At 58.4% G+C, this 23,950-nt stretch overlaps 3 protein-coding genes across 5 annotated transcripts; 1 reads left to right on the top strand and 2 right to left on the bottom strand.

The window, feature by feature from the left end:
* The first annotated feature begins 1,149 nt into the window (after positions 1 to 1,149).
* P2RY4 (pyrimidinergic receptor P2Y4) lies at positions 1,150 to 6,726 on the top strand. The gene is made up of 2 exons (XM_009465246.2): positions 1,150 to 1,278; positions 5,028 to 6,726. Exon 2 carries the CDS (start codon positions 5,044 to 5,046, stop codon positions 6,166 to 6,168), a length of 1,125 nt encoding a protein of 374 aa, XP_009463521.1. The 5' UTR covers positions 1,150 to 1,278; positions 5,028 to 5,043; the 3' UTR covers positions 6,169 to 6,726.
* A 1,212-nt stretch (positions 6,727 to 7,938) lies between these two features.
* On the bottom strand, positions 7,939 to 12,494 carry LOC104012839 (diacylglycerol O-acyltransferase 2). The gene is made up of 8 exons (XM_009465247.2): positions 12,350 to 12,494; positions 10,560 to 10,688; positions 10,320 to 10,427; positions 10,049 to 10,119; positions 9,728 to 9,932; positions 8,768 to 8,942; positions 8,485 to 8,687; positions 7,939 to 8,320 (listed from the first exon to the last, which is right to left on the bottom strand). Exons 1-8 carry the CDS (start codon positions 12,387 to 12,389, stop codon positions 8,166 to 8,168), a joined length of 1,086 nt encoding a protein of 361 aa, XP_009463522.2. The 5' UTR covers positions 12,390 to 12,494; the 3' UTR covers positions 7,939 to 8,165.
* Positions 12,495 to 14,302: 1,808 nt separating this feature from the next.
* Positions 14,303 to 20,615, bottom strand: IGBP1 (immunoglobulin binding protein 1). 3 transcript variants are annotated; one of them, XM_087749211.1, is made up of 6 exons: positions 20,390 to 20,615; positions 19,895 to 20,200; positions 17,334 to 17,529; positions 16,239 to 16,324; positions 15,077 to 15,189; positions 14,303 to 14,827 (listed from the first exon to the last, which is right to left on the bottom strand). In XM_087749211.1, exons 1-6 carry the CDS (start codon positions 20,575 to 20,577, stop codon positions 14,682 to 14,684), a joined length of 1,035 nt encoding a protein of 344 aa, XP_087605337.1. In that variant the 5' UTR covers positions 20,578 to 20,615; the 3' UTR covers positions 14,303 to 14,681. The 3 variants fall into 3 exon arrangements, 2 of the variants coding, with proteins under 2 accessions (XP_087605337.1, XP_087605336.1); XM_087749210.1 differs by having other exon boundaries at positions 14,303 to 14,830; positions 20,390 to 20,614; XR_015702784.1 differs by having other exon boundaries at positions 14,692 to 14,827; positions 14,998 to 15,189.
* Positions 20,616 to 23,950: the final 3,335 nt, after the last annotated feature.

The raw sequence follows: 23,950 nt of genomic DNA on the forward strand, positions 1-23,950 counted from the left end.
GGTGCATGTGTGCAACGCCTGGTTCTGCGCCGGAGCAAGGAGCGAGCGTGCCAAGCCGAGCAGAGCTGCCAAGCCAAGCGGAGCCAGGCAAGGCGGTGGGGAGAGCACTGGCTGCCAGCACCCCGGCTGCTCCAGGAGCATTCCTCCCCACCTCCCCTGTTTAATCTGGGACCCTGCAAACCCCAGCCCTTGAGGCTGCCCTTACCTGGTGTCCCGCGGGGCTCCCACGCAGGGCGGGTGGTAGGGTTCCCCTCCAAACGTGCCAACTCTGCCTGCTCAGCCCTGCACACCAGAGACCCCACGCTCTCCCTCTGTGGCCGAGCATCCCCGGGCTGCCCCTCGCACCTCTGCTCCCCCGAGCCAGCCCGCTCTCAGCCGCGGTCCCCCACATCTCAGGGTGTGTCCGTTCACCGCCGGCGTGCCCATCATGCGGCGTTCATCGCAACGCCGACATGTTTGCACAGCACCCACCCTTCGCCCACCTGCACGCTCGCAAAGGAGTTAAATCCCCCTGACCGGGCACAGCTCTGCAGGCAGCGGGGGCACTCGCTCCCCCCAAAACACGAGGACACCCCGATCCAGCAGGGCCCTGGCCGCTGCAACACCTGAGGTGGCCCTGTTTTTGGGGACACTATGCCCAGGCTGGCCTCAAGGTGGCAGTGGCCACCTTTGTCCCCGGGATTGCCCTGCAGGGCTGGGGTGCCAGCAGGGCAGCACCCCAGGGTGCAGGCACTGCCGGGACACGTGTGGCCCCCGTGGGGCAGGGAGGCTGCCCTGGGGTGGGCGAGGGACCGCGGTCCCCAAGGATGGCGGCTGTGGTCCCCACGGACAAGGGGCCATGGTCACCATAAGTGAGGGGCCATGGTCCCCATGGCCAAGGGTCCTTAGCCCCCACGGGGAAAGGGCTGCGAGCCCATGGGGGAGGCCCACGCGTCCCACATCTGGGGGGCTGCTGCGGGGGCTGCAGATGGCCCAAAGCCTGTGAGGACGATGGACGGGACAGGAGTGCAGTGGGGCTGAGCCCTGCAGGCAGCCCCTGGGGCGGGCAGGGACACGGGCAGGGACGCTGCGGGCTCCTGCCCACGCCTCTGCCCGCCTCCAGTCCTGCCTCTCCCGGGCACTTTGCTCCCAGCGGTGTGAGCGCAGGAGCGGGCACAGACGGCACAGCGCGACGAAGGGCAGCCCGCAGCCCCGCCAGCATGGCCCCCGGCCCCACGGGGGATGGCCGCTCCCCAGGGGTACCCCACTCCTGAGAGCTGCCCCAGCCCAGGACTGCAGGTGAGCAGGGCCAGCCCACGCCTGGTGGAGGGCAGCAGCCGGCACGGCCCCACCACAACCGTGACATGGCCACACAAACGCAGCCGGGCTTTGGGGGGCCCTGTGGGGAGCAGCTTTGGCCCCACGAGGGACAGAGGGGGGATCCTAGGGGCCGGATGGGTGGGGGGCAAGGGTCAGACAGTTCTCCCCATCCCTCCACCATCCCCAAATCCCCCCATGCATCCTCTTCCCTAACATGCCATTGCCTTCCTCCATCACTAAGGGCCTTCATCCTTCCTGGTGCAGCCACCTCCTCTCCTTCATCTTCCTCTGCATCCCTCAAATCGCTGCCTCCTCACAGGGCGAAGCTGCCCCTTGGGCTGCCGCAGCTTCGGGCTCCTGCCCTTCCCCGGAGAGGTGGAGGGAGAGGGACAGCCCACCCAAGGGCAAAAGCAAACCCTCACCTCCCACCCCGCTGAGAACGGGGGTCACCTTGGAGCAGGTGAGGTGGTGGGCAGCGAGGGAAGCGCCCGGTCCCGCTGGTGTCCCCGGGGAGGAGGCACCGGTGCCGGGGCAGCACAGGCAGATTCACGAAGGGTTGAAAAGAAATTAGGTCATGCCCACCTTGTGCCGGGGCTTTGGCTGCACAAACCACGTGGCGATTAGGGACAAGGGTCCTTCTGCAGGATGTTTTGCATAATTTCCCCTTGTTTTGCAATTTCTGAGAGCTTAAGTCAGAAGAAAAGCCCTGTTTTTCCTGTGCTCCAGCAGCAGCTGGTCCCAGGGTCACCCAGCCCCGCGTCCCTCGGCAGTCGCTTGCTCCCCTCCGAAATCCACTCTCCCAGCCCCTCTCTGAAGCTCCTGCCCACTACACCATGATCCCCGACTCCCCATCCCATCCTGCCAGCGGGCAGGACTTGGGCTCGGGGACAGAGTCTGCCTTTGGCATTTCCCATGCCCGTGTAGATCCTCAGCCAGCTGCTGGGGCACCCCAGGCTGGGAGCACCCCAGGCTGGGGGCGGCCGCTGGCTCCCACCAGAGCCGGTGCTGCCCGCGGGGCCGAAGGACGGGTTCAGGCTGGGCACGGCCGCGGGGCCAGGAGCCAGGGCAGAGCTCCCGTTCCTGCGGCAAAGGGCCAAGGGCAGCATGCGTCCCCCAACACATGGCCCCGTGGCCAGTCCCTGCCCCTTTCCACTGGCGGATGGCTGTGCCGGTGTTTTGCAGGACCCGTCGCTGCTTCCCAGGGCACGTGCGGGGGCCAGCCCACAGGCACTGTCCCAGGGAGATGTGCATGCCATGGGCAAGGGATTCCCCAGCATTGCAGCCTTCGTGCATCCAAAACAGGCAGGGCAGGAGCGGGCATCACCTCCCCAGCTCCACGTCCTTTCCCTGCAGTGCCTCCCACCTCCCATTCCGGCAGCGAGCCCAAATGCTCAGCTCAGACCTCACCGTGGCTGCGGTCAGTCCCTACTTGAAAAGCTCACGCTGGAGAGGCCATGGCCAGGGAGAGCCTTGCTGGGGACGTCAGCGAGGAGTAGGGACAGGCCGGGTGGTGACGTGTCCTCAGGGTGAACTGATGTGAATCAGTAATTCAGACCACTGATTTTGATCATGACTAAGATGAGGAAGCAGGAAACCTGTTGAGATAAAGCTTGTCAAATATCTTCTTTTGCATTTTTATTTTTTAGTGGTTATCCCCAAAGGAAGCTTGCTTAAATCACGCTGCTGAGCACTGACTGTGCTCGGGCTTTATCAGCTGGCAGAAGCCACATACCTGCGCTCTCCTCCAAGCAGCCCAGCACCACGTGGCTACTTGGGCTCTTTTCCCTTATGTGTTTCTTACACCAGATTATTATTTTTTATTTATTGGCTTCTTCTTACCTTAGTTGTTTGTTGGCCTGTGGCATGGGCATTGGCTTTGGTCACTGAACCCTGCGGGCTCAAGGCTTCATGCTCACTGACACTCAGAGGTTAGAAGAGGAAAAGAAATCTCCTGGTGCCTTGTGTCCTCGGCAGTGTCATGGCTTGGGGAGACACAGCCACAGGGCTGGGACCAGCAGGACCAGCACAATGTTTCCTTTGGCTGAGCCAGCCCCATGGGACCACTGCTGGCACCAGTGCTCAGAGGCTCGGGGGTTCCTACCAGCTGGTTTTCCCTCCTGGTTCTGGGAAAACAGACCAAGTTCTTCCCACTGTTAATGTTTGATTAGGACCTGCCTGTTGCTCTCTGAACTCATCCCTGTAATAAAGCCAGGCAGCTGCCCGCGCCAGCCGCGGCAGGAGGGGAGCTGCGGGGTGTATGATGGGAGCCCAAAGCTGCAGCTCAGCCCACAACTCAAACAGAGAGCGCAGAGGTGCGTGCGGCACAGAGGGGCCGGTCCCGCGGCCACCCGCTTGCCCATCTGCCTGCTGATTCATTTATGACCACCTCTGTAAACCCAGGGATGTCTCTCCAGGAAGAAGATGGATCGCAGCTCAGCTGACCCCATGGATACACCCTGCAGGATATTCCTGCCAACGGTGCTTGTCACGAGAAGCCATCAGGCTGCACGTCTCAGTGGCGAAGGCAAGGGACAAACAGAAGGGGGATGATGAGGGAGCCAAGGGATGAAGGAGCCTGAGAGGACTCGGCCTTCTGCCTTGTACCACCATCACCAGCATCCCACACATCTCCCTGCGAGTCCTCCTCCACCCTGGTGCCCATCACCTCCTGGGTGAGCTCGGGACCAACAGAAACTGGAGACACGCCAGAGCTCCCTCCATCAGATACGATTTTGCCTACACCCTCATCTCTGCCCACAGCACGGCAGATGCTCCTGCTCCCAGGTTGCTCATCCGAGCATCCATCCTCACCAGCAGAAGCAGCTGTTCCGAAATCGCTTTCCCAGGGATGGTGGCAGGCATGGAGGGGCCAAGGCAAGGGCAGCCTTCACCAGTCCTTTGCTGGACACTACGATGGTGGCAGGAGCTCCCTCTTCCCTCTGGAGGAGAGGGCTCTGAACTTTAGAGATCCCGAGAGGTGAATGCAACCCTTTGACAGCAGATCCCAGCCTTCGATCCCAACAACGTGCGCGGGGAAGCGTCCTGCCTGCCTCGTGAACTTGCGCTGTCTTGGGCTGGGACTTGGCTCCGGTGCAGCTCCTCTCCGCAGGGCTTAGATCATCCCTCTCCTACGGAGAATACCCGGCAGCTGGAGGCCTCTCGCCGTCCAGGGACACTCTCTCCCAAAGGCTCCTTTACCAGCCCCCCGAGGATTTCTCCAGGCCATAATATTCCCCCAGACAAGCCTTTCTTCTCCTCCTGCCTTTCTTCTGTCAAGGAGCCCTCTGGGACGAGCAGCATTGTCAGGATGGTGCCAATTAGGCTGAGCCAGCTTCCAAGAGGCTGCGCTGGCACCGGCCGGGGGCTGCTGTTGCTCATAAAGGTCTCATTGTTTGGCGCGCCGTGGGGCTGCTGGCCGGCGGGGCCGGCGCGGTCCTCTGTCTCAGGCACGCTTCCCGGCTCCACACGGCGCTGGTGTCACTGCGCGCTGCTCAAAGGGATGATTAACGGGTGTCGTTGTGGGGGCTGCAAAGGGGAGGATTTGTTAAGCCTCCCTCGGCTCCCCGCGAGGCCCGAACGCGCGAGCTGAGAAAAACCAGAGAACCATCAAAGTGGCCGGAGCTCCTGGAGGGGGGGAAAATCTGGCATCTTTGGCTCCCTTCCACACTTTGTGCCTGACAAATGGTCAGGATCAACGACTAATGTGCTTTTATTAACTGCTCCCCTAGATCTGGCTCGGAGAACATGGCCACTTCAGTGAGGACGTTCCCAGTTGCCCTGTGGACACCAACACCAGCTCCCTGGCCAGGAGGAAACACCACTGCAGCGGAGGAGGCAAAGTGCGTCTTCAATGAGGAGTTCAAGTTCATCTTGCTGCCTGTCTCCTACAGCATCGTCTTCGTGGTGGGGCTGCCCCTCAACTCCTGGGCCTTGTGGATCTTCATCTCCAGGATGAGGCCCTGGAATGCCACCACCACCTACATGTTCAACCTGGCCGTCTCCGACACGCTCTACGTCCTCTCCCTCCCCACCCTGGTCTACTATTACGCCGACCGCAACAACTGGCCCTTCGGGAAATGGCTCTGCAAGATCGTGCGCTTCCTCTTCTATGCTAACCTCTACAGCAGCATCCTCTTCCTGACGTGTATCAGCATCCACCGCTACGTGGGCATCTGCCACCCCATCCGCTCCCTGAAGTGGGTGAAGACCAAGCACGCCCGCATCATTTGTGTGGGTGCCTGGCTTGTCGTCACTATCTGCCTCATCCCCAACCTTGTCTTTGTCACCACCAGCTCCAAGGGCAACAGCACCCTGTGCCACGACACCACCAAGCCCGAGGATTTTGACCATTACGTGCACTACAGCTCCTCCGTCATGGCCCTCCTCTTCGGGATCCCCTTCCTGGTGATTGTCCTGTGCTACTGCCTGATGGCCAAGAGACTCAGCAAGTCCAGCTTCTCCAGCCCCGGCCCCCGAATGCCCTCCTACAAGAAGCGCTCCATCAAGATGATCATCATCGTGCTTACTGTCTTTGCCATCTGCTTCGTGCCCTTCCACATCACCCGGACCATCTACTACACCTCCCGCTACTTCCAAGCTGACTGCCGGACCCTCAACATCATCAACCTCACCTACAAGATCACGCGGCCCCTGGCCAGCATCAACAGCTGCCTTGACCCCATCTTGTACTTCATGGTTGGGGACAAGTACCGGGGGCAGCTGCGCCGGGGGCCAGCCCAGCGCCTCCGGCCCGTGCCCACGTGCGACCTGGCCCTGGTATCCCCCTCCGTGGACAACGTCGCAGGTGGCAGCCACGCTGACAGTGACACCCAAGAGGCAGGGACAGCACGGAGCGGAGGCGGGTGCTGAGGGGCCAAAGGGGGTTCCAGTAACCTCATCCCTGGTCTCCATGAGTTGCAGCCCCCCTGGGCTCCGCGTGGGCACCCTGGCACCCCCAGGTCCCCAAACCCGACCTGCTCCTGCCCAGCCTCCGCAGGGGCTGAGACCACAGGGCTGAGGGCCAGTGGCCATGGGGCTTGTCCCAGCCCTGCTCCAGGATGCCGTGGGAGGAGGGTGCCGGTGCTGCTCTGCTCGGGGCAGGACAGGCGCTGGGCACCCGTGAGAAAGCCATTTTGGGGAGAAAGGCTGGCGTCCTATCCCAGGGTGCTCCTGAGGACACAGGGGGGCCGACGGGTCACTAAAGAGAAGAGACACTGGTCCCTCCCTCGGCATGCACAGCCCCGCCAGACAGTGGCATGCGGGGACCGGACTGAACCTGGGGATGGAGCCGACGCTGGGACCCCTGCTTGCCTGGTGGAGGCTCTCGGAGATGTCCCTGTCACACTGCTGGCCTTGGGAGAGACGGGGAGGGATGCGGCACAGGGCACTCGCTGCCCATCACCCCCCAGTAAAGCCCCTTCCCCTTTCTCTACGCTCAGGCCTGTTTCTTCCCATAGCAGAAGGAAGAGGGACGAGATCCCCACCCTCACCCCAGAAAGCATTTGAGAGCAGAGAAAAGCCACCCTGCACCTTAGCACGGCACAGGTTCAGAGCGAGGGGCCGGAGCGGTGACACCCGCAGCGATGGGAGAGTCCTTGGGAATCTGCCTTTATGGGTGTTTGCTTTCCAAATGTTTACCCAGCCCTTTTGTTTGAGCAAGGGCCCGCGCAGAGGGGAGCGGACCAGAGATGGCTATCAGCACTGCTGACTCTCCCACGCCAGCCCGGCCAGGGACGGGACGGGACAGGGGTGTCTCCACCACGGGGAGCCCCAGGAGGGGGCCCCCCATTGGCCCCCACGAGTCCCACCAGCCAGTGCCAGGGAAGGGATGCCCATAGCAGCATCGAGGTGTCACCCCCCAGCCACGGCCATGGCCACACACAGCCACGTCCCGCCGGGAGCTGCCCAGGTCACCCGGGGAGGGAGAGGGCCCCAGGGATGCCACGTCCCAGCCCCGCATCCCCACCCCACCAGACAGAAGTACCCAGGGAGCCCCTCACTCACCACTGAGCTGAACGCAGAAAGAGAAGGAGACCTCCCTCCTAAGCCTAGTTAACCCAGTAAGAGCAGCTGCTGCCCCTCACCTCCCATTATACCCAACGTGGCCCAGGTGGAACCAGGAGCTGCTCAGTTGCACCTGAGTGGTGCAAGGGTCCCCGCCAAGCACGGCCTCAGCCCTGGAGATGGGGCTGCTGGGGGGGACACGGGTGGGTGGCAGGTCCACCCACATGGGGAGCGCAGGGGGACAGCTGCAGTGCCACCGATCCTGTCCCCAGCACACACAGGCGGCGGCAGGGGTCTTGGAAGTCTGTATTGGGTACAGAGGCGGCGGAGAAGGCTCATCTGGGGCCAGAGCAGCACCCGCCCCTTGCCCAGGGCAACACAGTCCTGGCTGAGGCCACTTCACGGGTCCCCAGGTCCGGGAGTGCCCCCCCCACGCCCCAGGGGGGATGTCTCCCCAGCCTGGTCCCGCTCACCCTCGGGATGCCACCCCAAAGGGCCTGTCTCGTTCCCTCCTGCCACGACACCCCCTCCCTCAGCTCGTGGTGTCCCGGTTATCTTGTGGGGACCATGCCCATCGCCGGCCCCCAGCCTTGCACCAACCCCCCCATCAGCCCCACGTCCTCAGGGAACAGCCATGTCACCCGCGGCCCCTCCAGACCCCTTTCAAGGGGGACCCTTTCCCACTCTCCCTTTCCCCTCGCCTCCTCCTCCCACCTCCCACTCAGTTTTTTCGGCCAGAGAAGCGGAGGGCCAGAGTGGGGACTGTCCCCTGTGTGTTCCCCGTGCCGGGCTGGCTGAAATCCCCACCCGCAAGAGCCAGCTGCCCTTGTGAGCCAGGATCTGGCCGCCGGCGCTGGCCGCACTCAGAGGATGTGTAGCTCGTCCGTCTCCGACAGCCCGTACTTGGTCTTGTTCTCATTGAAGAGCTTGAGCAGGGAGCGGATGTACATCTCGTGGTACATGTCCACCGTCTCGCAGCTCGGGTCCTCGATTTTGGGCACCGTCACCGGCTCTCCCACTGCCGGGAGGGGAGGAAGGTCAGGCCGGTGGCACGGGGATGCACTCGGCTCATCGGGGACATGAGCTGAGCGTCGCCTTCCAACGCCACCCGTCGCAGGGTGTCGTCCTCCTCTGCCCCTCCACCTTCTGGGGGTCCCCTCTGCCCCGGCGGGCGATGCTCACCCACAGTGGTGATGGGTCTGGCGTAGGGGAGGAAGCCCCGGGACCGGACAGAGGTGAGACCCCGGCCATAGAAGACGCAGGGAGCGAAGCCCATCATCTTCTGGAAGCGCTGCTGGATGCTCCTCATCCAGCTGCCCTCCTCAAAGACCACCTGGCGGAAGAGGTCATTCTCCCCGAAGGAGAAGGAGGGGACGAGGTAGGCCCTGTGGAGGGGACACGGTGGGTGGTGCCGGGGTGCCAGGACCCCCGGACCCCTGTGGTGGCGGTGCTGCCCGTGACCCACCCGTGCTGCAGGGCCATGCGGACGAAGCCCTTGCGGTTCTTCAGGATGAGCGTGGTGACGCCGGGACGGCAGGAGAGCGATTCGGCCGCACCACCGATGACAATGGCCACCGCGTTGCCGGTGCCGTTCTTGGACAGCAGGTACCCGATGGCACGGCGTGTCACCGGGCAGAGGCCTGCGGTGGAACGGACCACCGGTGCTGTGGGACTGCCTGCCCCTCCAGCGCCCCGGGGGACGGGGACCTTGCAAGGGACCCCGCAAGGGACTGTGCCTCGTGGGACCGTGCGAGGACCATGCAAGGGGCCATGCAAGGGACGGTGCAAGGACCACGCAAGGGGCCATGCAAGGACCTTGCAAGGACCATGAAAGCACCATGCAAGGGACAGTGCAAGGACCATGCAAGGAACCGTGCAAGGGGCAGTGCTAGGGACAGTGCAAGGGACAGTACAAGGACCATGCAGGGGACAGTGCAAGGGTGCCCCCTGCTGCGGGAGAGCTCCCAGGGCGGGGTGGGGTCCCCCCGGGCTGCCAGCCCTGTGGGCAGGGCACGGGCAGGGCGCAGGCAAGGTGTAGGCAGGGTGCGGACAAGGTGCTGGCAGGGTGCAAGCAAGGTGAGGTGTGGGTGGAGTTCAGGCAGGGTGCAGGCAAGCTGCAGGCAGGGTGCAGGCAGAGCACCGCCCCTGCCCTGCCTGCTGCTGGGGAGCCCAGAGGCCGTAGGTCCCGGGTTTCCCACAGATGGGAGCGGGGAGCCCCCCAGGAGCCCCCTGCCCGTGGGCATTGCCCCCGCCGTGCTCTGACCCTCGGTGGCAGCAGGCAGAGGTGGGCAGGAGCGGGCAGGCAGGGGGAGCGTCCCCGGGGCACCCGCCTAGCTCAGGCCAGCACAATGGGCCCTGCCTGCAGGGCTGCCCGTGAGGGCAGGGTGGCAGGCAGCTGCCCGCCCTGCTGCCCGCGGACGCTCACCCCCGCTCATCAGGTACTCCCTGAAGATGGGCAGGCGAAAGTTGCCGGCCAGGGTGGTGAGGAAGGGCCGGATGCCCGGGAACATCTCCCAGAAGCCCGTCGAGCCCGTGATGAAGTTGCAGAAGGCGCCGACGCAGAGGATGCCGTGGGGGTGGGAGCCGATGATGTAGTTGTGGCTGGGGGACAGGTCGTGCGTCTTCACCAGCTGTGGGGACAAAAGGGGAGCGCGAGGACATAACGGCGGCACGTCCTTTTGGGAGGCACCACCACCACCACCTGCAGGAACATCCCATCCCGGCACCCCAGCTCCCCACGCCGTACCTTCACAGGGAAATAATCCCGAAAGTGCCTCCAGACGGGCCATCGCCGCAGGCACGGCAGCCTCCTGCCACCTGCAAAGCGGGGAGGGACCGCAGGAGATGACGCCCACCCCAGCGGACCTGCCGCATCCCTCTTCCCACCATGGGGGAGAGGAGGGAAGGAGCAGGTGGGACATGGCATCTGCCATGCTGGGATGCAGCCAGAGAAAGGGGGGACCCCGCATGCCATCCCACTGCAAAGCTGGAGGAAGGGGGGTTCTGCCCATCCCCACCTTTCTCCGGCGTGTCCCAGTCGAAGATGATCCAGGCCAGGTAGAGCGCGGAGATGGGCCAGAAGCTGGTGAACACCAGGTAGATGAGGATCAGCAGGCTGACGGTTCCTGCGGGAGCCAGAGAGGAGGGTGAGCAGGCCCCCCCCAGCCCCACCAGGCCCCCCGCAGCCCCGCCAGGACCCCTGCATCCCTGCCAGGACCCTCCCAGCCCCACCAGGACCCCTGCAGCCCCCTACTCACCCAGCAGCAGGAAGCTAAGCACCCACTGCAGGACGGAGAGGAGCTGGAGCCAGGAGCGGACATCCCACTGCGAGGGCCAGGGTGCTGCGAGCAGGGTGCGCAGGGCGGTCTGGACGCTGGCGCGGCTGCCTGCGGGGAGGGACACGGCACCCAGCCCAAAACAGCGTGGGTTGTGCAAACGCTGTCCCAGCTAGCCATGGGGGTCCCGGTCCGGTGGTACCCCTGGCTGCCGGGGTTGGGGTAGGGAGGTAGGATGGGAAGGATGAAGCAGTTGGGCAAGGAGGAACGGGATGGGGTGGGGGATGCTAATCCCCAGAGAGCTCTGGACCATGCCAGGAGGTGGCCCTGGGCAACCCGAGGCTGCCCTGGGGCCAGCCCTGCTCCGAGCAGGGGGCCGCTGGCTGGCTGGGCACCCCTAAGCCCAACTGCGTCTGTCAGCCTGGGTGCACCAGCAGAGCTGAGCACCATGCTGGGCTCCCCGAGGGCCAGGACCTGTCCCGTGCCCTCCTTGGCGTGTTCAGCCTCACACAGAATTTGGGGCTTTCTCGGCTGGCATGGGACGGCGTCCACCCCCCGGCAAGTGCCAAGGACAGTGGCCAGGGGCCGAGCCAGGGCGGCCGAGGCTGGCCATCCCCACGGCCGTCCCCACCGAGCCTTGCCTCCCACGAGAGACAGTCCAGCAGCTCGCAGCCGCTCCACTCCCCCCGCCGCCCCCTTCCCTCCAGCCAACCTTGGTGAAGCATTAACCGCCCCGGGCTGGGCGCCAGGATCCAAACTCCACGGGTGGCCCCATCCCTCCTCCCCGAAACGAGCCCAAGGCGCCAGTCCCGCCAGCGCACCGCTCCCAGCCAAAGGTCTGCTGTGGCTGAGACCACCTGGCATGGCCACCGCTGCGACCGCAGCGAGCTACCTCTTGTGTCACAAAAGCCTTGTTCTCTTGGGAAAACAACCCCAAATCAGCATGCTGGCCAGCCAGAGACGCTCAGGGTGACACAGGCGCAGACCTGTCCCCATGGCTCCCCGGGCCGGGCACCCTCAGGTGGGAGGTGAACCGCCGCGCCCCGGCTGGGGTGGCTGGTGGGGGTTCAACTTTTTCCATCTCAATCCAAACCATGGATGGGACAACTGAAATAAATTAAAGACTGAAGCCATCACCAGCATTGAAGAATCGTTTTCCCTCTCCCCCAAAGAGCATGCTGTGCTTCAAGTGATGGCTCTCGCCCGTCCCCGCACGCCCAGCGAGGCCTCCCCAGAAGCCCTGCCGCCCGCGCAGCCCTGCCCTTGTCAACCTTCCCAAGCCCCTTTTTTTCCAGGGAAGATGCAGAGCTCTGCCCAGCCAATTTGGGCCTACCAAACAGTTGCTTTTTTTAGTTCCTTTTCCTAGCTCCCCCCCCAGGCACTCCATGAATGTCCAGACCGCAGACAGAAAATGGAGCAACCCCGGGGGCTCTGCTGCCGGCCCCGTCCATGGCGACAGAATGCTCTTCAAACCCAGAAATTCGGACTCCGCGGCCCGGGGCAGCAAGGAAAGATGAAGGGGAATTTGCAGCACTCCGGAGCATCTTGTGGGAGTAACGTTACCGAATGCATTGTCAGAAATTTCATTCCTGTTGAGCAACTGCGTGCTCTCCTCCGGTGCCGCTAACCCCAAATTGCTCTGAACACCTCCCTTTCCCCTAAGCAGTCTAAAGCAAACAGACAATAGTGACAACGAACGCTAATTGCCTGACCAGTTCCTCGCGTCGCCAGAGCGTCAGAAACCATTCAAACACGCTTCGGAAATATCTTACCACTAAGATTTTGGGAACAGGCTGCAATAATTGTTTTCATGGTGGCAAGGAGTTCTGTGCCGGTCCCTGGTTCAGCAGGTTAGAAGGCGAGTTTGGAAATACCGGAGCGGGATTGATTGTGTATCCAGCTGCTTTAACCAGCTGATCCAAGGTAAACCGTCCGCCGCGGAGGGGAGCGGACCCGCTCCGGCCCCGGCTCGCAGAGCAAGGAGAAGAGCTGATGGTCCTGGGGAGGATGAGAAGTTGCGGCGAGCGGTGAGGAGCTGCCGTCGAGAAGGGCAGCCGCCGTGCCTGGGAAAGGCACCGCTGCCGGCAGCGGCGGCGGCTCGGTGGGGACCGCCGTCCCCCGGGAATGGTACCGTCCGCGCTTTGGGTATTTCACAAACCACTGTCGTGCTCTGCCGGTGTGACTCCCCTCCAGAGCCACCCGAAAACGTCATCCCGAAGCTCCCGCTCCACGGTACGGGAACGCAGCCTGCCAGACGGGCCCTGACCCTCAGCCCCAGCCCCCAGCCCCATCCCCTCCTCCTCCAGCCCTCCGAGGGGCACCGGGGCCAGCTGGCCCTGCCGGCTAGCCCGGGAACACTGGGGTACTGCCTGGAGAGGACTGGGGGAAAAAATGAGAAGGGAACAAGAGCAGCACAAAAGCAGCACCGAGATGGGGCTGCAGGCCAACAGCCAAAGGAACAGTAAAAATCCCCAGGAATTAATTCACTAGAACTACTTCTCCAGATCCGCCTCTCCAGAAGTACTGGCTAGGAAGAGCTGGCTAACCTCGGATGTACGAAAGGGACAAATGCACGTATAGGACTGCCTGTGTTGTTAAAGTGAAAAACATGCTTGGAACCCAGGAACCCACAAAACCTCATAATCTGCTGTGGTAGGCTGTAGAGACCCAGTATCTGGAAAAGGAACACAACAGCCTTCACAGGCAGAGATGAGTTAAGAGGAGCTGAGATTGCTACATATAAAACATCCAAGCTCTCCTGCAGCCCAGCTGGCCCCTCAGGTGTCCCTGAACCATGCAAATAGGAAGGAAAAACCCCAAATTCTTTCAGAGTCCCACTGTCCCCAGAGGCAAGGGAGCACTCTGCTGATGAACCCGACTGCGCCGAATCGAAGACCGTAAAAGCCTTGTGGCCTGCTCCAGGTAACACCCCGCCACGGAGGCGAGCAGCGGCGATGCTTGGGGTTTTTATCCCAGCATTTGTAACAGGTTTAGAAGCCCACGCTGAGCTTCCCACTGCGATTCCTCACTTTCTTGCCCAGTGAGACGCCTGCCGCACGCTGGGTCGGTGCCAGGCAGGGCAGACCGGTCGTGCCCCCTCTTCTCACCCAGTTCAGGATTAGCGCCAGCAGCTATTTCAACTAGCTTCAGAGGAATCCAGAAAAGGTTTTCACCCCTTCAGGGTTATTCTGTAAGTAGATATCAAAGCACGCTGACAACCAGGGCGCTACTTCGCTGTTGAATACGGCACCGTTTGTCCCAGGGTTGGCCCCTGTAGGGCTCCAAGAGAGGGTCCGGAGCGTGCCCACGCTGGGCATCACATTACGGACGCTACAGCCACGCAGACCCCACGGTATGCTGAGCAGAAGGACAAACATTTCTATTAAAGCATTTGTACTATGTGTAGTATCGGCACTTCAAGACATCGCCCTCGAAATACCTGATCTACTCAACACAAAAAGTCCCAAACACTTCAGCCCGCCCACTCAGGGAGGAACAGCGGGATGAGCCTGCGGAAAGGCCCAGAACGCCGGGCTGCACAGACCTCCCGGCCCAGCTGAACGCCGCGCTGCAAGCTGGTGTGTGCGGAAGCCTCGGCTGAAAAACCCGGCCAGCTGACATTGCCCGTTTGCTATCCCCAACTCCCCTGGCTGCTGGAAACCAGCCTTACAGACTTGCTCTGGAAGAGCCCAAGACAAAGAGCAAGGGATTTTCACAGCAAAAACTAGGCAGCACAAGAGGTTTTATTTTGCTTAAAATATAGAGGAAAAAAAATAAATACATCCACCCACAATACAAAGAGCAGTTTCCAAATTCAGGTACTTTTCTTTCAAGGACTTCCTCTGCCTGGGAGAACAGAGGCAGCCTGACCCCTCGGAAAGAGCTCCGCCTGACAGGAGCTCTGCGGCATCACTGCACGTGACCAGCGCACTCAGTCTGACATTTAACGTAAACCAAACCGCCACGTTTACTCCTCTGACGCCGGTGCCTCCCAGAGAAGCCACGGACACCTTCGCATATGTACAGTGTATTTACTCCTCTATCTCCAGGAGACAGGCAATTCTTACAAGATTTCCAGGCCCTGCTCCCTCCACAGCGAGGGCATCAGCCCACATTCTGCCGGTTGCCATAGCCTCTTGGGTGCGTATCTTTCCAGTCATCCCAGTTCCGAGCTTTTTGAAGTGCTTCCTCATCATCCTCCTCCTCTTTTTTCTCCTGCTGCTGCTTCTGCAACTCTTCATCAGTGATACCTGCTGAAGGTCAAGAACGGGAGGGCGGGGCAGTAAGACAGTGGCAGGTCGCTAGTCAGGGTCTCAGAACAGAAGCCCTGCCAGGAGCTGGCCTAGACAGAAAGCTGGAATTGCCAACGAGCAGTCCAGCAATCTGGTTATTCTCACAGCCTAATAAAGCCTGTTCTTACCCTGAACACATCTCCGTTCACCCTCCCTCTCAAGAGGCTTCCCGAATTCTCTACTCCCATCTTGCTTTGCGCTCTGTACCTGGTGCTCTCTGAGGCGCGCTCTGAGCAGACACGACTCCTTGCCTTCTGCGCTGCTCATACCAGTCGTCCACGGTCATAGTAGGCAGCCCGGGATATCCAGCACCAAACACCCTACAGGAAGAGAGAGAGAGTCAAAGAAGGCACTTTACATTGCTACGAATGAGCAGAAACATAGACAACCATGCACAGCACTGCTCTGCAATCCAATCTGTACTATTACTATAAGGCATGTTATCAAGGAGGGCTTGAGAACAAACGTATTCCTACAGCCTGGGCCTTCACCAACAGGCTTGCCAGTAACCAAGCCATAACGGCATTTAAAGAGTTCATCCTCCCAGCTGAGAGAGGTGAGGACTGTTCTAGCGCAAAGAACCCTGAATCACTTCTCCAGCCCAAAGGAGAACACTCTGCTAGCAGGGCTTGCCAAGGAGGCCCCGGGAACTGAATTAGGCACAGCTTGGCTACATAGATGTATGGAAGGCTCAGGGCAAATAATGTCAAAAGCATGACAAGAAATCTGGTTTCTATCCCATTTTGTGCTTTAGCTGCCATACTCCTTGCAAGAATCTCATGGTGCCACAAAGCGTTAAGGTCTCGATACCCTAGGGAAAGCCTTTCAGTTAAAAACTGTATTATTGTGACTGATGATTCTCTGGTAGGTATCACATCTTCCCAGCCCCTAAGATCACTTATTTGAATTCACCGAAATCCTCCAGAGTTTACATTGGATTAAGAGACCACACTTGCTTTTCACTGCTGCCCTCTTTATTTTAACAGTGAAGAACAATCCTGTTGTATCACAGAGAGGTTAGAGGGGCAGACGAGCCTTGCCTCTCCACGGCTTACCAAACACAAGCACGTGGCCTGTAAACTAACACAGTGATATTTGCTTAATACGATCTCCTCTCCTGCCACCCCAACAGGAGGAAACAGTGTTACCTAAGGCACTGCAGCATGCTGGTAACAGAAGAAATCAGAGAAAGTTCAAGAAATGCATTAGGTGTTCCCCCCATCCTCTGCCCGGATACAACATGTGTCATCTCGACGTGACACGCTGTCTGAAAGCGACTGCTTTTCTGCATTTGAAAGAGTATCATAGGCTCGACGTGAGAACAGAGCACTGCCTCGTACTGCGTCTGAATAACCAGAAAACAACATACTTAGCCTGAGCGGCGTCCCGGGTAAGAATGAAAGGTTTCAGTGGAGCCCTGACTTGCCGAGAAGTACCGTGTGGTGGTGCTGAAGGCTGAGGATGCAAACAACAGTCACAAGATAATCGTGTAGATGAGAATCCCCTGCTCTGCTTCCCACCCCCAACACGTTAGTAAAGGTCCTGTAGAAGAGAAATGCCTCTGCTGTCAGAGCAACATCCCCAGATGGACAATTCAGGCCTTAATCCAGTTTAAATCATGAACTCCATCTGTGAGCTTCTACAAACCACTTCTCTTTGTGCCTTTGTTACACCCACTCTGATCAAAACAGAAAGCCGACAGAGCTAAACCAGATCAGCTCAGATCAAAGCATGAAATATAGCTTATTCTTCCCCGGATGAAATGCAGTACGGTCTGAAGCAAGTAGAGCTCATCATTCCCCATGATATCACCCAGGGCACTACAGAAGAGCAGACTTCTGCAATGCCAATCATGAACTGCACAAACCAGCTGTGCCAACAAAGCTGGGCTATGGTCTATGTCAGCACATTATGGCTTTTTATTTCTAAGCAGATGCTTTAGGTGAGTAACATAAAGCCCAGAAACACTGTTCTACACAGGAACTGCAGGTCTACAGAAGCTCTCAGCGGTCAGAATGGGCATTTCTGTCATGTCTGGACACTTTGTAGGCCAGGAGCGTAGGTTTGAAAGAAATCCCAAGGGTCTTCTTGTAATTTACAAACATACCTAGCTCTTTAGAGTTCAGGGTCTGGCAGAACCCAGCAAAGTGGAGAACAGCCTCTGCAAGCAGATGGTTCAGCTGCGATACTCAATGCTCTAGCACTTCACCAGCCATGGCTGTCTAGAACACGTGGCAGCACCAGACAGCGACTAACCCAAAAATCCGGCCCCTGCCCATTCAGAATTAAACCAAACCCCATCTGCTTGGGCTGTGAGCTAAATTTCCATCGAAAATTCACAGAATAAAACCTATGAAACTCTGCTGTTGAATTCCTCTGAGGTTCTTTTACCTGCAACAGGGTCTGTCATCAGGTCTAACTATCCACAGTCCCCAGAACCTGCAGTGCAAGGGAGATCTCATACCTGTTTCGCTGTACCTCTGCTCCTCAGGATGACCACTTCTTGGTCAATACTCTCAATTTCCTCAAGGCTGGTGTTGATCCACTTCTGGACTTGCAGTATGTAAAATTCCCGTATCTGATCCTCATCTGCTTTCCCGCTCTCCACAAAGGTTGTCATAGAGGCCAACCTGTTCTCCAGTTCCTTCTTCTGCTTATATCTGTCTCAAAGAGAACAAAATGAGATCATTTAAGTAACCTTTCTCTAAAACAGCCCAGATACAGTGTTTTCTAAAATAAACAATTTCCCCTTTCTTGAAACTTAATCAAATGTAGTTAGAGAGCTACCTCCTGTCCCAATCCTCTTTGAACTGCTTTTCACAGAGGTGACCGTTGCTGACCAGTGCTCATTAGGGTACACAAATCCCAGACATTCATAAAGCTCCTCATGTCTTTGACAAATCTCCCTGTGCGAGGAGGACCCACTCCTTTAACAACAGAGTCAGTCCTGCAGAAGTAAAGCAGTGGCTTACAGGAATGTACCCGTTACAAAGCGGAGGAGCACCGGCAGCGCCAGATCACGCTGCTTGTCATTTACTGATGACCTCTGACGGTGCGTAAGCAAGAGGCAAAACGCCAAGCAGGGGGATCCATCTCTCCACCTCATCTGACTGACAACAGAAGGTTTTTGACAAATGAAAACTACAGAAATCAGAACAGTTCCTCTCTGCTTAAAAAAGGCTTTGAAAATGCACGGTTATATACATACATGCAGCGCCAAAATCTTTCCCTCCCATCTTCCCCATCACTTCCATCTGTCAACTCAATTTGAGACATTACATAGGATCTTTACTACTCTTTGAAAGAGGTTTAACACGATTTCATGTATTTAGAAAGAAAATTGTATACAAAAAGGGAGGTTGTGATGGTTTACTGTTGTAATTTACGTATCTCCTGTCTGTTAAAAGCAGCTTTAAGACAACAGTTTAAATTTAGAGGCGCCTCTCTCAATTATTTTTTTCTTCTCCTAAAAGTTGAACAATCCTTCAAAATTAAGCCTCCCAGGTAAAATTAAGCAAGCCTGGCAACATTCATCCCCTGAAGAATACAGGTCTTCAACTCATCGGCTTCTTCACTGAGAAAACCAATGTAATAGCTATTTTGAGTTGCTTCTATACGACACAAAGATATCAAGAAGCTGCTTATAAGGCCGATTAAAACACTTTTCCAGTTTCCGTCTCAGGTGCTTTTGTGTGTGCGGGTTGTTTTGTAATATAATTTTGGCTTTCTAGATTTTTTTGATGTTTTCAGGAATTAGTTACTAAAGGGAAGAACTATCTATATAATACACTTCCAGGCTAAATCCTTGTGTCCCACTTCCTTCAGCTACAGTGCCACCTGAAGAACCAACAGTGAGAACCAAGGATTAGAAACCCAGGGGAGTTTCCAGGACAAGGATCATACAAGAGTCATTCTAAAAACCAAACCCATCCACAAGTGCTCCACAGAGAACCCCCAAACGCACATCTGAACCCACCGAGCTGCCGACCGCCCAGCCCTGTCCTGCAGGGAAGCAAAGCAGACCACTCCATTCCTGTTTGTCTCTACACTCCACAGCGGGGTAAGTTCTCTTCAGCTGGCCGCTGCAATCCCAGCCCGCTCCCCAGGATGCCGCAGTGCGTGCTCATTCGGAGAGCAAGGCTAAAGGCAGCTAGGATGGGACACGCCTGGAGCCGGCGTGGCAATACAGGCCTTCTTAGGAAAATTATTTTCATGCGGTCTATGCATTTTACTGAAAGCAAATATAATTGCAACATCTCACCCTGATCAAGCGCTAACCTGCTTGCGACAGAACTCACAATGCAGGCGCCTCCCGTTTGTCTCCACGCGGAAGGAGTCACGGTACAGGCCAACGCCAGCCCTCAGCGAGAGGGGAGTTCGCACGTAACCGAAGCCCTGCCTGCAGCGCCTACAACGCTCCCTGGCACTCGGGAGGCGATGTGAGCTCTCAGACGGCTGACAAGCAGCCCGCGCTGAAAAGGCTGTGCTGCGCTGACCCCAAAGGCCCCGAAGTATTCTAGCATCCCAAACCCATCTCAGTTAGGTTACTCTCTAGAACATAAGTCATATTTTTGTATTCGTGCAATTTAAACAGCTCTTGAGCTCAGTTTGGGCCTTTCAGTGCCACCACAATAAGCAACAACTTGATCGTCAAAATCCCAACTAAAGCATGACAAAGAGGCATCAATCACCTCCTTTTTAAAGATAAGCACATTGGTAGGTAACTTCCGAAGCGGGTGGCTTTACGCTGTTAGTGGTGATTTAAGAACTAATCGTAACAGCTTTTGTGCAGTTCTTCTTCAAAGACATAAATGCACCTCCCCAGCCTGCGCACGATCCAACAGCATTAAATAATATGCGGCGTGTATCTTAAAATGAATGTTTCGCGGTCAAAGTATTCCAATGTCAAGGGAAGCAGTTCTTCCCTGACAGTCCTTGTCTGTACCATCTCGCACTGCCTGAGGCTCCCCCCTTCTCTTAAACTGGTTCCCAAATGCCTTTAAAGACTGCAAAGCAAGAGCCTACCTTTCGATTTTGGCTTGCCTGCTCGCCGCCATGGCCACCAGGCTGGGCTGGGCAGCAGCGGGGCGCCCCGGGGACGGGCTCCCGGCGTCCTCCTCTCCCGGGGGGCTGGCGGGGGGCAGGTGGAAGCTGCCCAGCCCGTAGCTGCTGCAGAGCTTGAGGAAGCGCCAGAAGTGGGCCCGAGCGCTCTCCAGGTGCTCCAGCCTCCTGCTCAGGTCCACCTGCTTCAGCGTCAGGGCCCCCAGCAGGGCGGGCAGCAGCAGGTACTTCAGGTCGGCCGAGGCGATCTCCTCCAGCTCCTCGTTCTCGCTGCAAGGGGAGAGACCAGACGAACCTTCCCGTTTCCCTTCCCGCTCCGCTCCGCCCGGGCCCGGCCAGGCCCAGCCCGCTCCGCGGTGGCCCGGAGGCCCGTGTGGAGGCGGCGGAAGGAACGGAGGACCCCGGCACGGCCTCGCTGGGCCCCCCCGGGCCCGGGCCCGGGCCCGTCCCTCCGCTCACCTGAACAGGTCCAGCTGCGCCACCATGGCGGCCGCCCGCTGCAGAGCCTCCAGCCCCTGCCGCACCTTATCCTGCACGGCCGGGGCCCCCGAGGAGGGCTCGGCGCCGGCCTCCACCTCCTCCCAGAGCCGGCGGCCCGCCGCCAGCAGCTCGGCCAGCCGCGGCCCCGCACCGGCCCCCTCCGCCATGCTGGGCCGGGAAGGCGCCGCCGCCCAACCGCTTCCGGGGCGGCCGCCGGTGGCCCCGCCCTCTTCCGCCATCTTGGTGAGGGCAGGGGGCCGCCCGAACCAACGGGGGCGCCATCTTGGGAGGGCCGAGCCGGAGGCAGGGCCTGGCGAGGCGGCTACCGGGCTCCGGGCTGCGGGCTCCGGGCTCGCCCCTCCGGGCCGGGCAGCGCCCGCGGACGGTGGCGTCGCCCACACGAGGCTCGGCGGGGCGGTGGGCCCTCACATGCGGCCGGTGCTCCCAAAGCTTGCCCCGCTGGTTCCCTCCCAGCGCAGAGGCCTCCCCGCGCACTCCCAGGGGAGGCGGTGTTAGGCCCGCGCTGGTGACATGATCCCATAAACAAGCAAAAATGAGGATAATTAGATAAACTGGCAGAAAGCATGCGCCCCCCGCTCCAGAAAAGAGAGGGAGGAGGAGGGCGCACCCGCGCTGCGTGGCTCCGGGGCCGTGAGCGGTGGGTACGGCCGGCGCTGGCCCGACGAGCCCAGCCGCTAACGAGCCCCTCGGCGCCGGGCCCGCGCTTCCGCAGGCTGCGGGCTCTGCGCGCTCCGTCCCTGCGGCTGCAAGGAGGGAGCCAGGCCCTGGCTGGCCGCGACGCCCTGCCAGGCAGGCAGCACCCCGGGCAGATGGGGCGAAGGGAGCGCGTCCTGCCCGTGCTGCTAGGGCAGGGCCTCGGTCCGGGACGGCGGGTCACGGACGGGGTCCGCGTCTGCTCCTGGGAGAGCCCGGATGACACCGAGCCTTAGGACAGCAGCTGGGTTTGATACCTGCGAATATAGACAGAAGCTATCAATTTAAGTAGTTAGAATCATTACACAACAGAGGTAACCAGACAAAAGCAAATCTGTGTGAACGGTTAAGACACTTGTAAGACAAGAAGCTCCTGAATACTCCCCTTTAGACAGGCAGGCCTTGGGAGAGCAGATGTGCGGAGCCATGAGGATGAGAAAGCTGCGAGATGACCATTAGACCAGAACAAACCGACCTTGAAGGACATCGTAGACGTGATCCCAGAAGTGAGTTTGCGCAGAAGTAAAGGTCAGTCAGCAAACACAGTGAAGACGACTACGAGCCTTCATCTGAAGACCCCCCAAAGACCACCTGAAGACCTCCACGGAAGATGATTGCGCATGCGGATCAGACATTTACATATGCTAATAAGTTCCAGGAAATCTCATGTTTATGTAGACGAATTCTCGGAAATCCTATGAATATGTGTATTTTCATAGTATATAATTACTAAAAGTTTATCAAGCTGTCGGAGCACTTACGGTGGAATTATCCCCAGTGCTGCCCGGCGCTGCAATAAAGAATGCCTGCTTTCTAAAACTCCAAAATTAAGTTTTAGAGAGTGAATTATTTTGCCGCTTTCCGGTACCGGGTTCAGTAGGGCTTGCGCTGCGCAGGGCTATGGCTGCATTGCCTGGGACCTGAATCGGACAGACGATCCCGGCAGCACGCAATGCACAGCGTGAACGCTCGCTAGCGTAGCGCTACGTTTTATTTTTTTAAGCGCAGCACCTTCCATTTCTTCTCTCTGTATTCTTTTCATAACGTGTCGTGGTTTAACGCCAGCCAGCAGCTAAGCACCACACAGCCGCTGGCTCACTGCCCCACGGTGGGATGGGGGAGGGAATTGGAAGGGTGAAAGGGAGAAAACTCGTGGGTTGAGATAAGAACAGTTTAATAATTGAAGTAAAATAAAATAGAATAGTAGTAGTAGTAGTAATAATAATATAATACAATAATAATATACAAAGCAAGTGATGCACAATGTGGTTGCTCACCACCCACCGACTGATGCCCAGCCCATCCCCGAGCAGCGATCGCTGCCCCCCAGCCAGCTCCCCCAGTTTCCATACTGGGCATGACGCCACAGGGTATGGAGTAGCCCTTGGGCCAGTTGGGGCCACTGTCCTGGCCCTGCCCCCTCCCAGCTGCTTGTGCACGGGCAGAGCAGGGGAAGCTGAAAACTCCTTGACTGGTGTGAGCGCTGCTTAGCAACAACTAAACCATCAGGGTGTTATCAACGTTATTCCCATCCTAAACCCAAACCGCAGCACTACACCCGCTACCAGGAAGAAAATTAACTCTATCCCAGACGAAACCAGGACATAACAAAAGTAAGATAAGCAGCCTTTCTCATTTTTATTTCACTCCTAAGTTCCTTCTTACAATATCTCTGAAATTTAAACAGGCGTAAGGCAGGTAAGGCTTAAAGCTGGGCTTTTAGAACCTGATGTTGGTCCCTTAGAAACACAGGTAATTGACAAGGTGTGAGAAATGTGTATGGTGTAACAGTAATTCAGGGCGGGCTGGAAGCACTCAGCCTCCAAGAATGAGTCAGTTTACGATTTACTCTGTTTGTTTTCTTCATACCTGCGTGAGCTAGCTCGATAAAAAGTTACTCACGAACACCCGAAGAGCTGTGGGTTTCGGTTTCCGTTGGCTGTGCCCCGAGCACCCCGCGGTGGTGCCGCTCTCCTGTCGCCTTCCCTGCCCGTGACGGTTCTGCGCGGGCGGCGAAGGCAGGCGCCGGAGGTGTGAGGTACGCCAAGAGCTGACCGCGTCGTTCTGTGGTGTTCTGCACGCCAGGCAGCAGGCAAAGAACAATGCTGTGTCCAGTGGCGGGAAAATTAATTAGTATAATGATTGGAAGTGGAGCGGGGCCAGGAATCTGCAGCCGTTTGTTCTTCGCTAGCAGAAGATGCTTTGGCGTCACCGACAGTTACAACTAGTTTGCTTTCATGGAGGCAATACCACTCTCAACAGAGCATCCTGTCCCTTTGTGTGTGTTAGTTAAAAGCTACAGTAAACCTGTCACGTCATCACCCCTGTAACCGCTCTGAGTCAACATTTCGGCAACGCTTTTAAGGATCAGAGCAAAAGTGGCTGCTGGAGTGAGCTCCTCTGTTGCATTGTCCTTTGTCTTACCCAGAGTCTCTGAGCAGTTCACACATCACCTTTCTGTAGGATATCTCTGTTTAATCTTTAACAAACATCTCCTTAGGGCATTCTCCTCCAGGCCTTCGCCCCTCAGAGCAAGCCAGGTGGATTCATAGGCTTCCTCCCCAAGTAATTGCGAACGGGCTGATGATGGAGCATGGGATCTCAGCCCACCTCCCCGCCCCTTAGAACCGGGAGAGGCAGCTTCGACCCAGGCTGCCAGAGGCAGCACAGGGCCGGCCTGGTGCAGCACGTTATCCCGCTCGCCAGGCAAGCCAGACCACGAGAATAGGAAATCCGCGTGAGGCCCGGTTTCCTTTGAGACGGAGAAGGCTTTGCCTCTAAGAGCCACGTGGGTTAGCTGGTTGGACACTGCTGAATCTTCTTGCT

Source organism: Nipponia nippon, unplaced genomic scaffold, assembly GCF_047370975.1.
Source record: "Nipponia nippon isolate SJK-2023a ecotype South Korea unplaced genomic scaffold, ASM4737097v1 scaffold_12, whole genome shotgun sequence".
NCBI lineage: Eukaryota > Metazoa > Chordata > Aves > Pelecaniformes > Threskiornithidae > Nipponia > Nipponia nippon.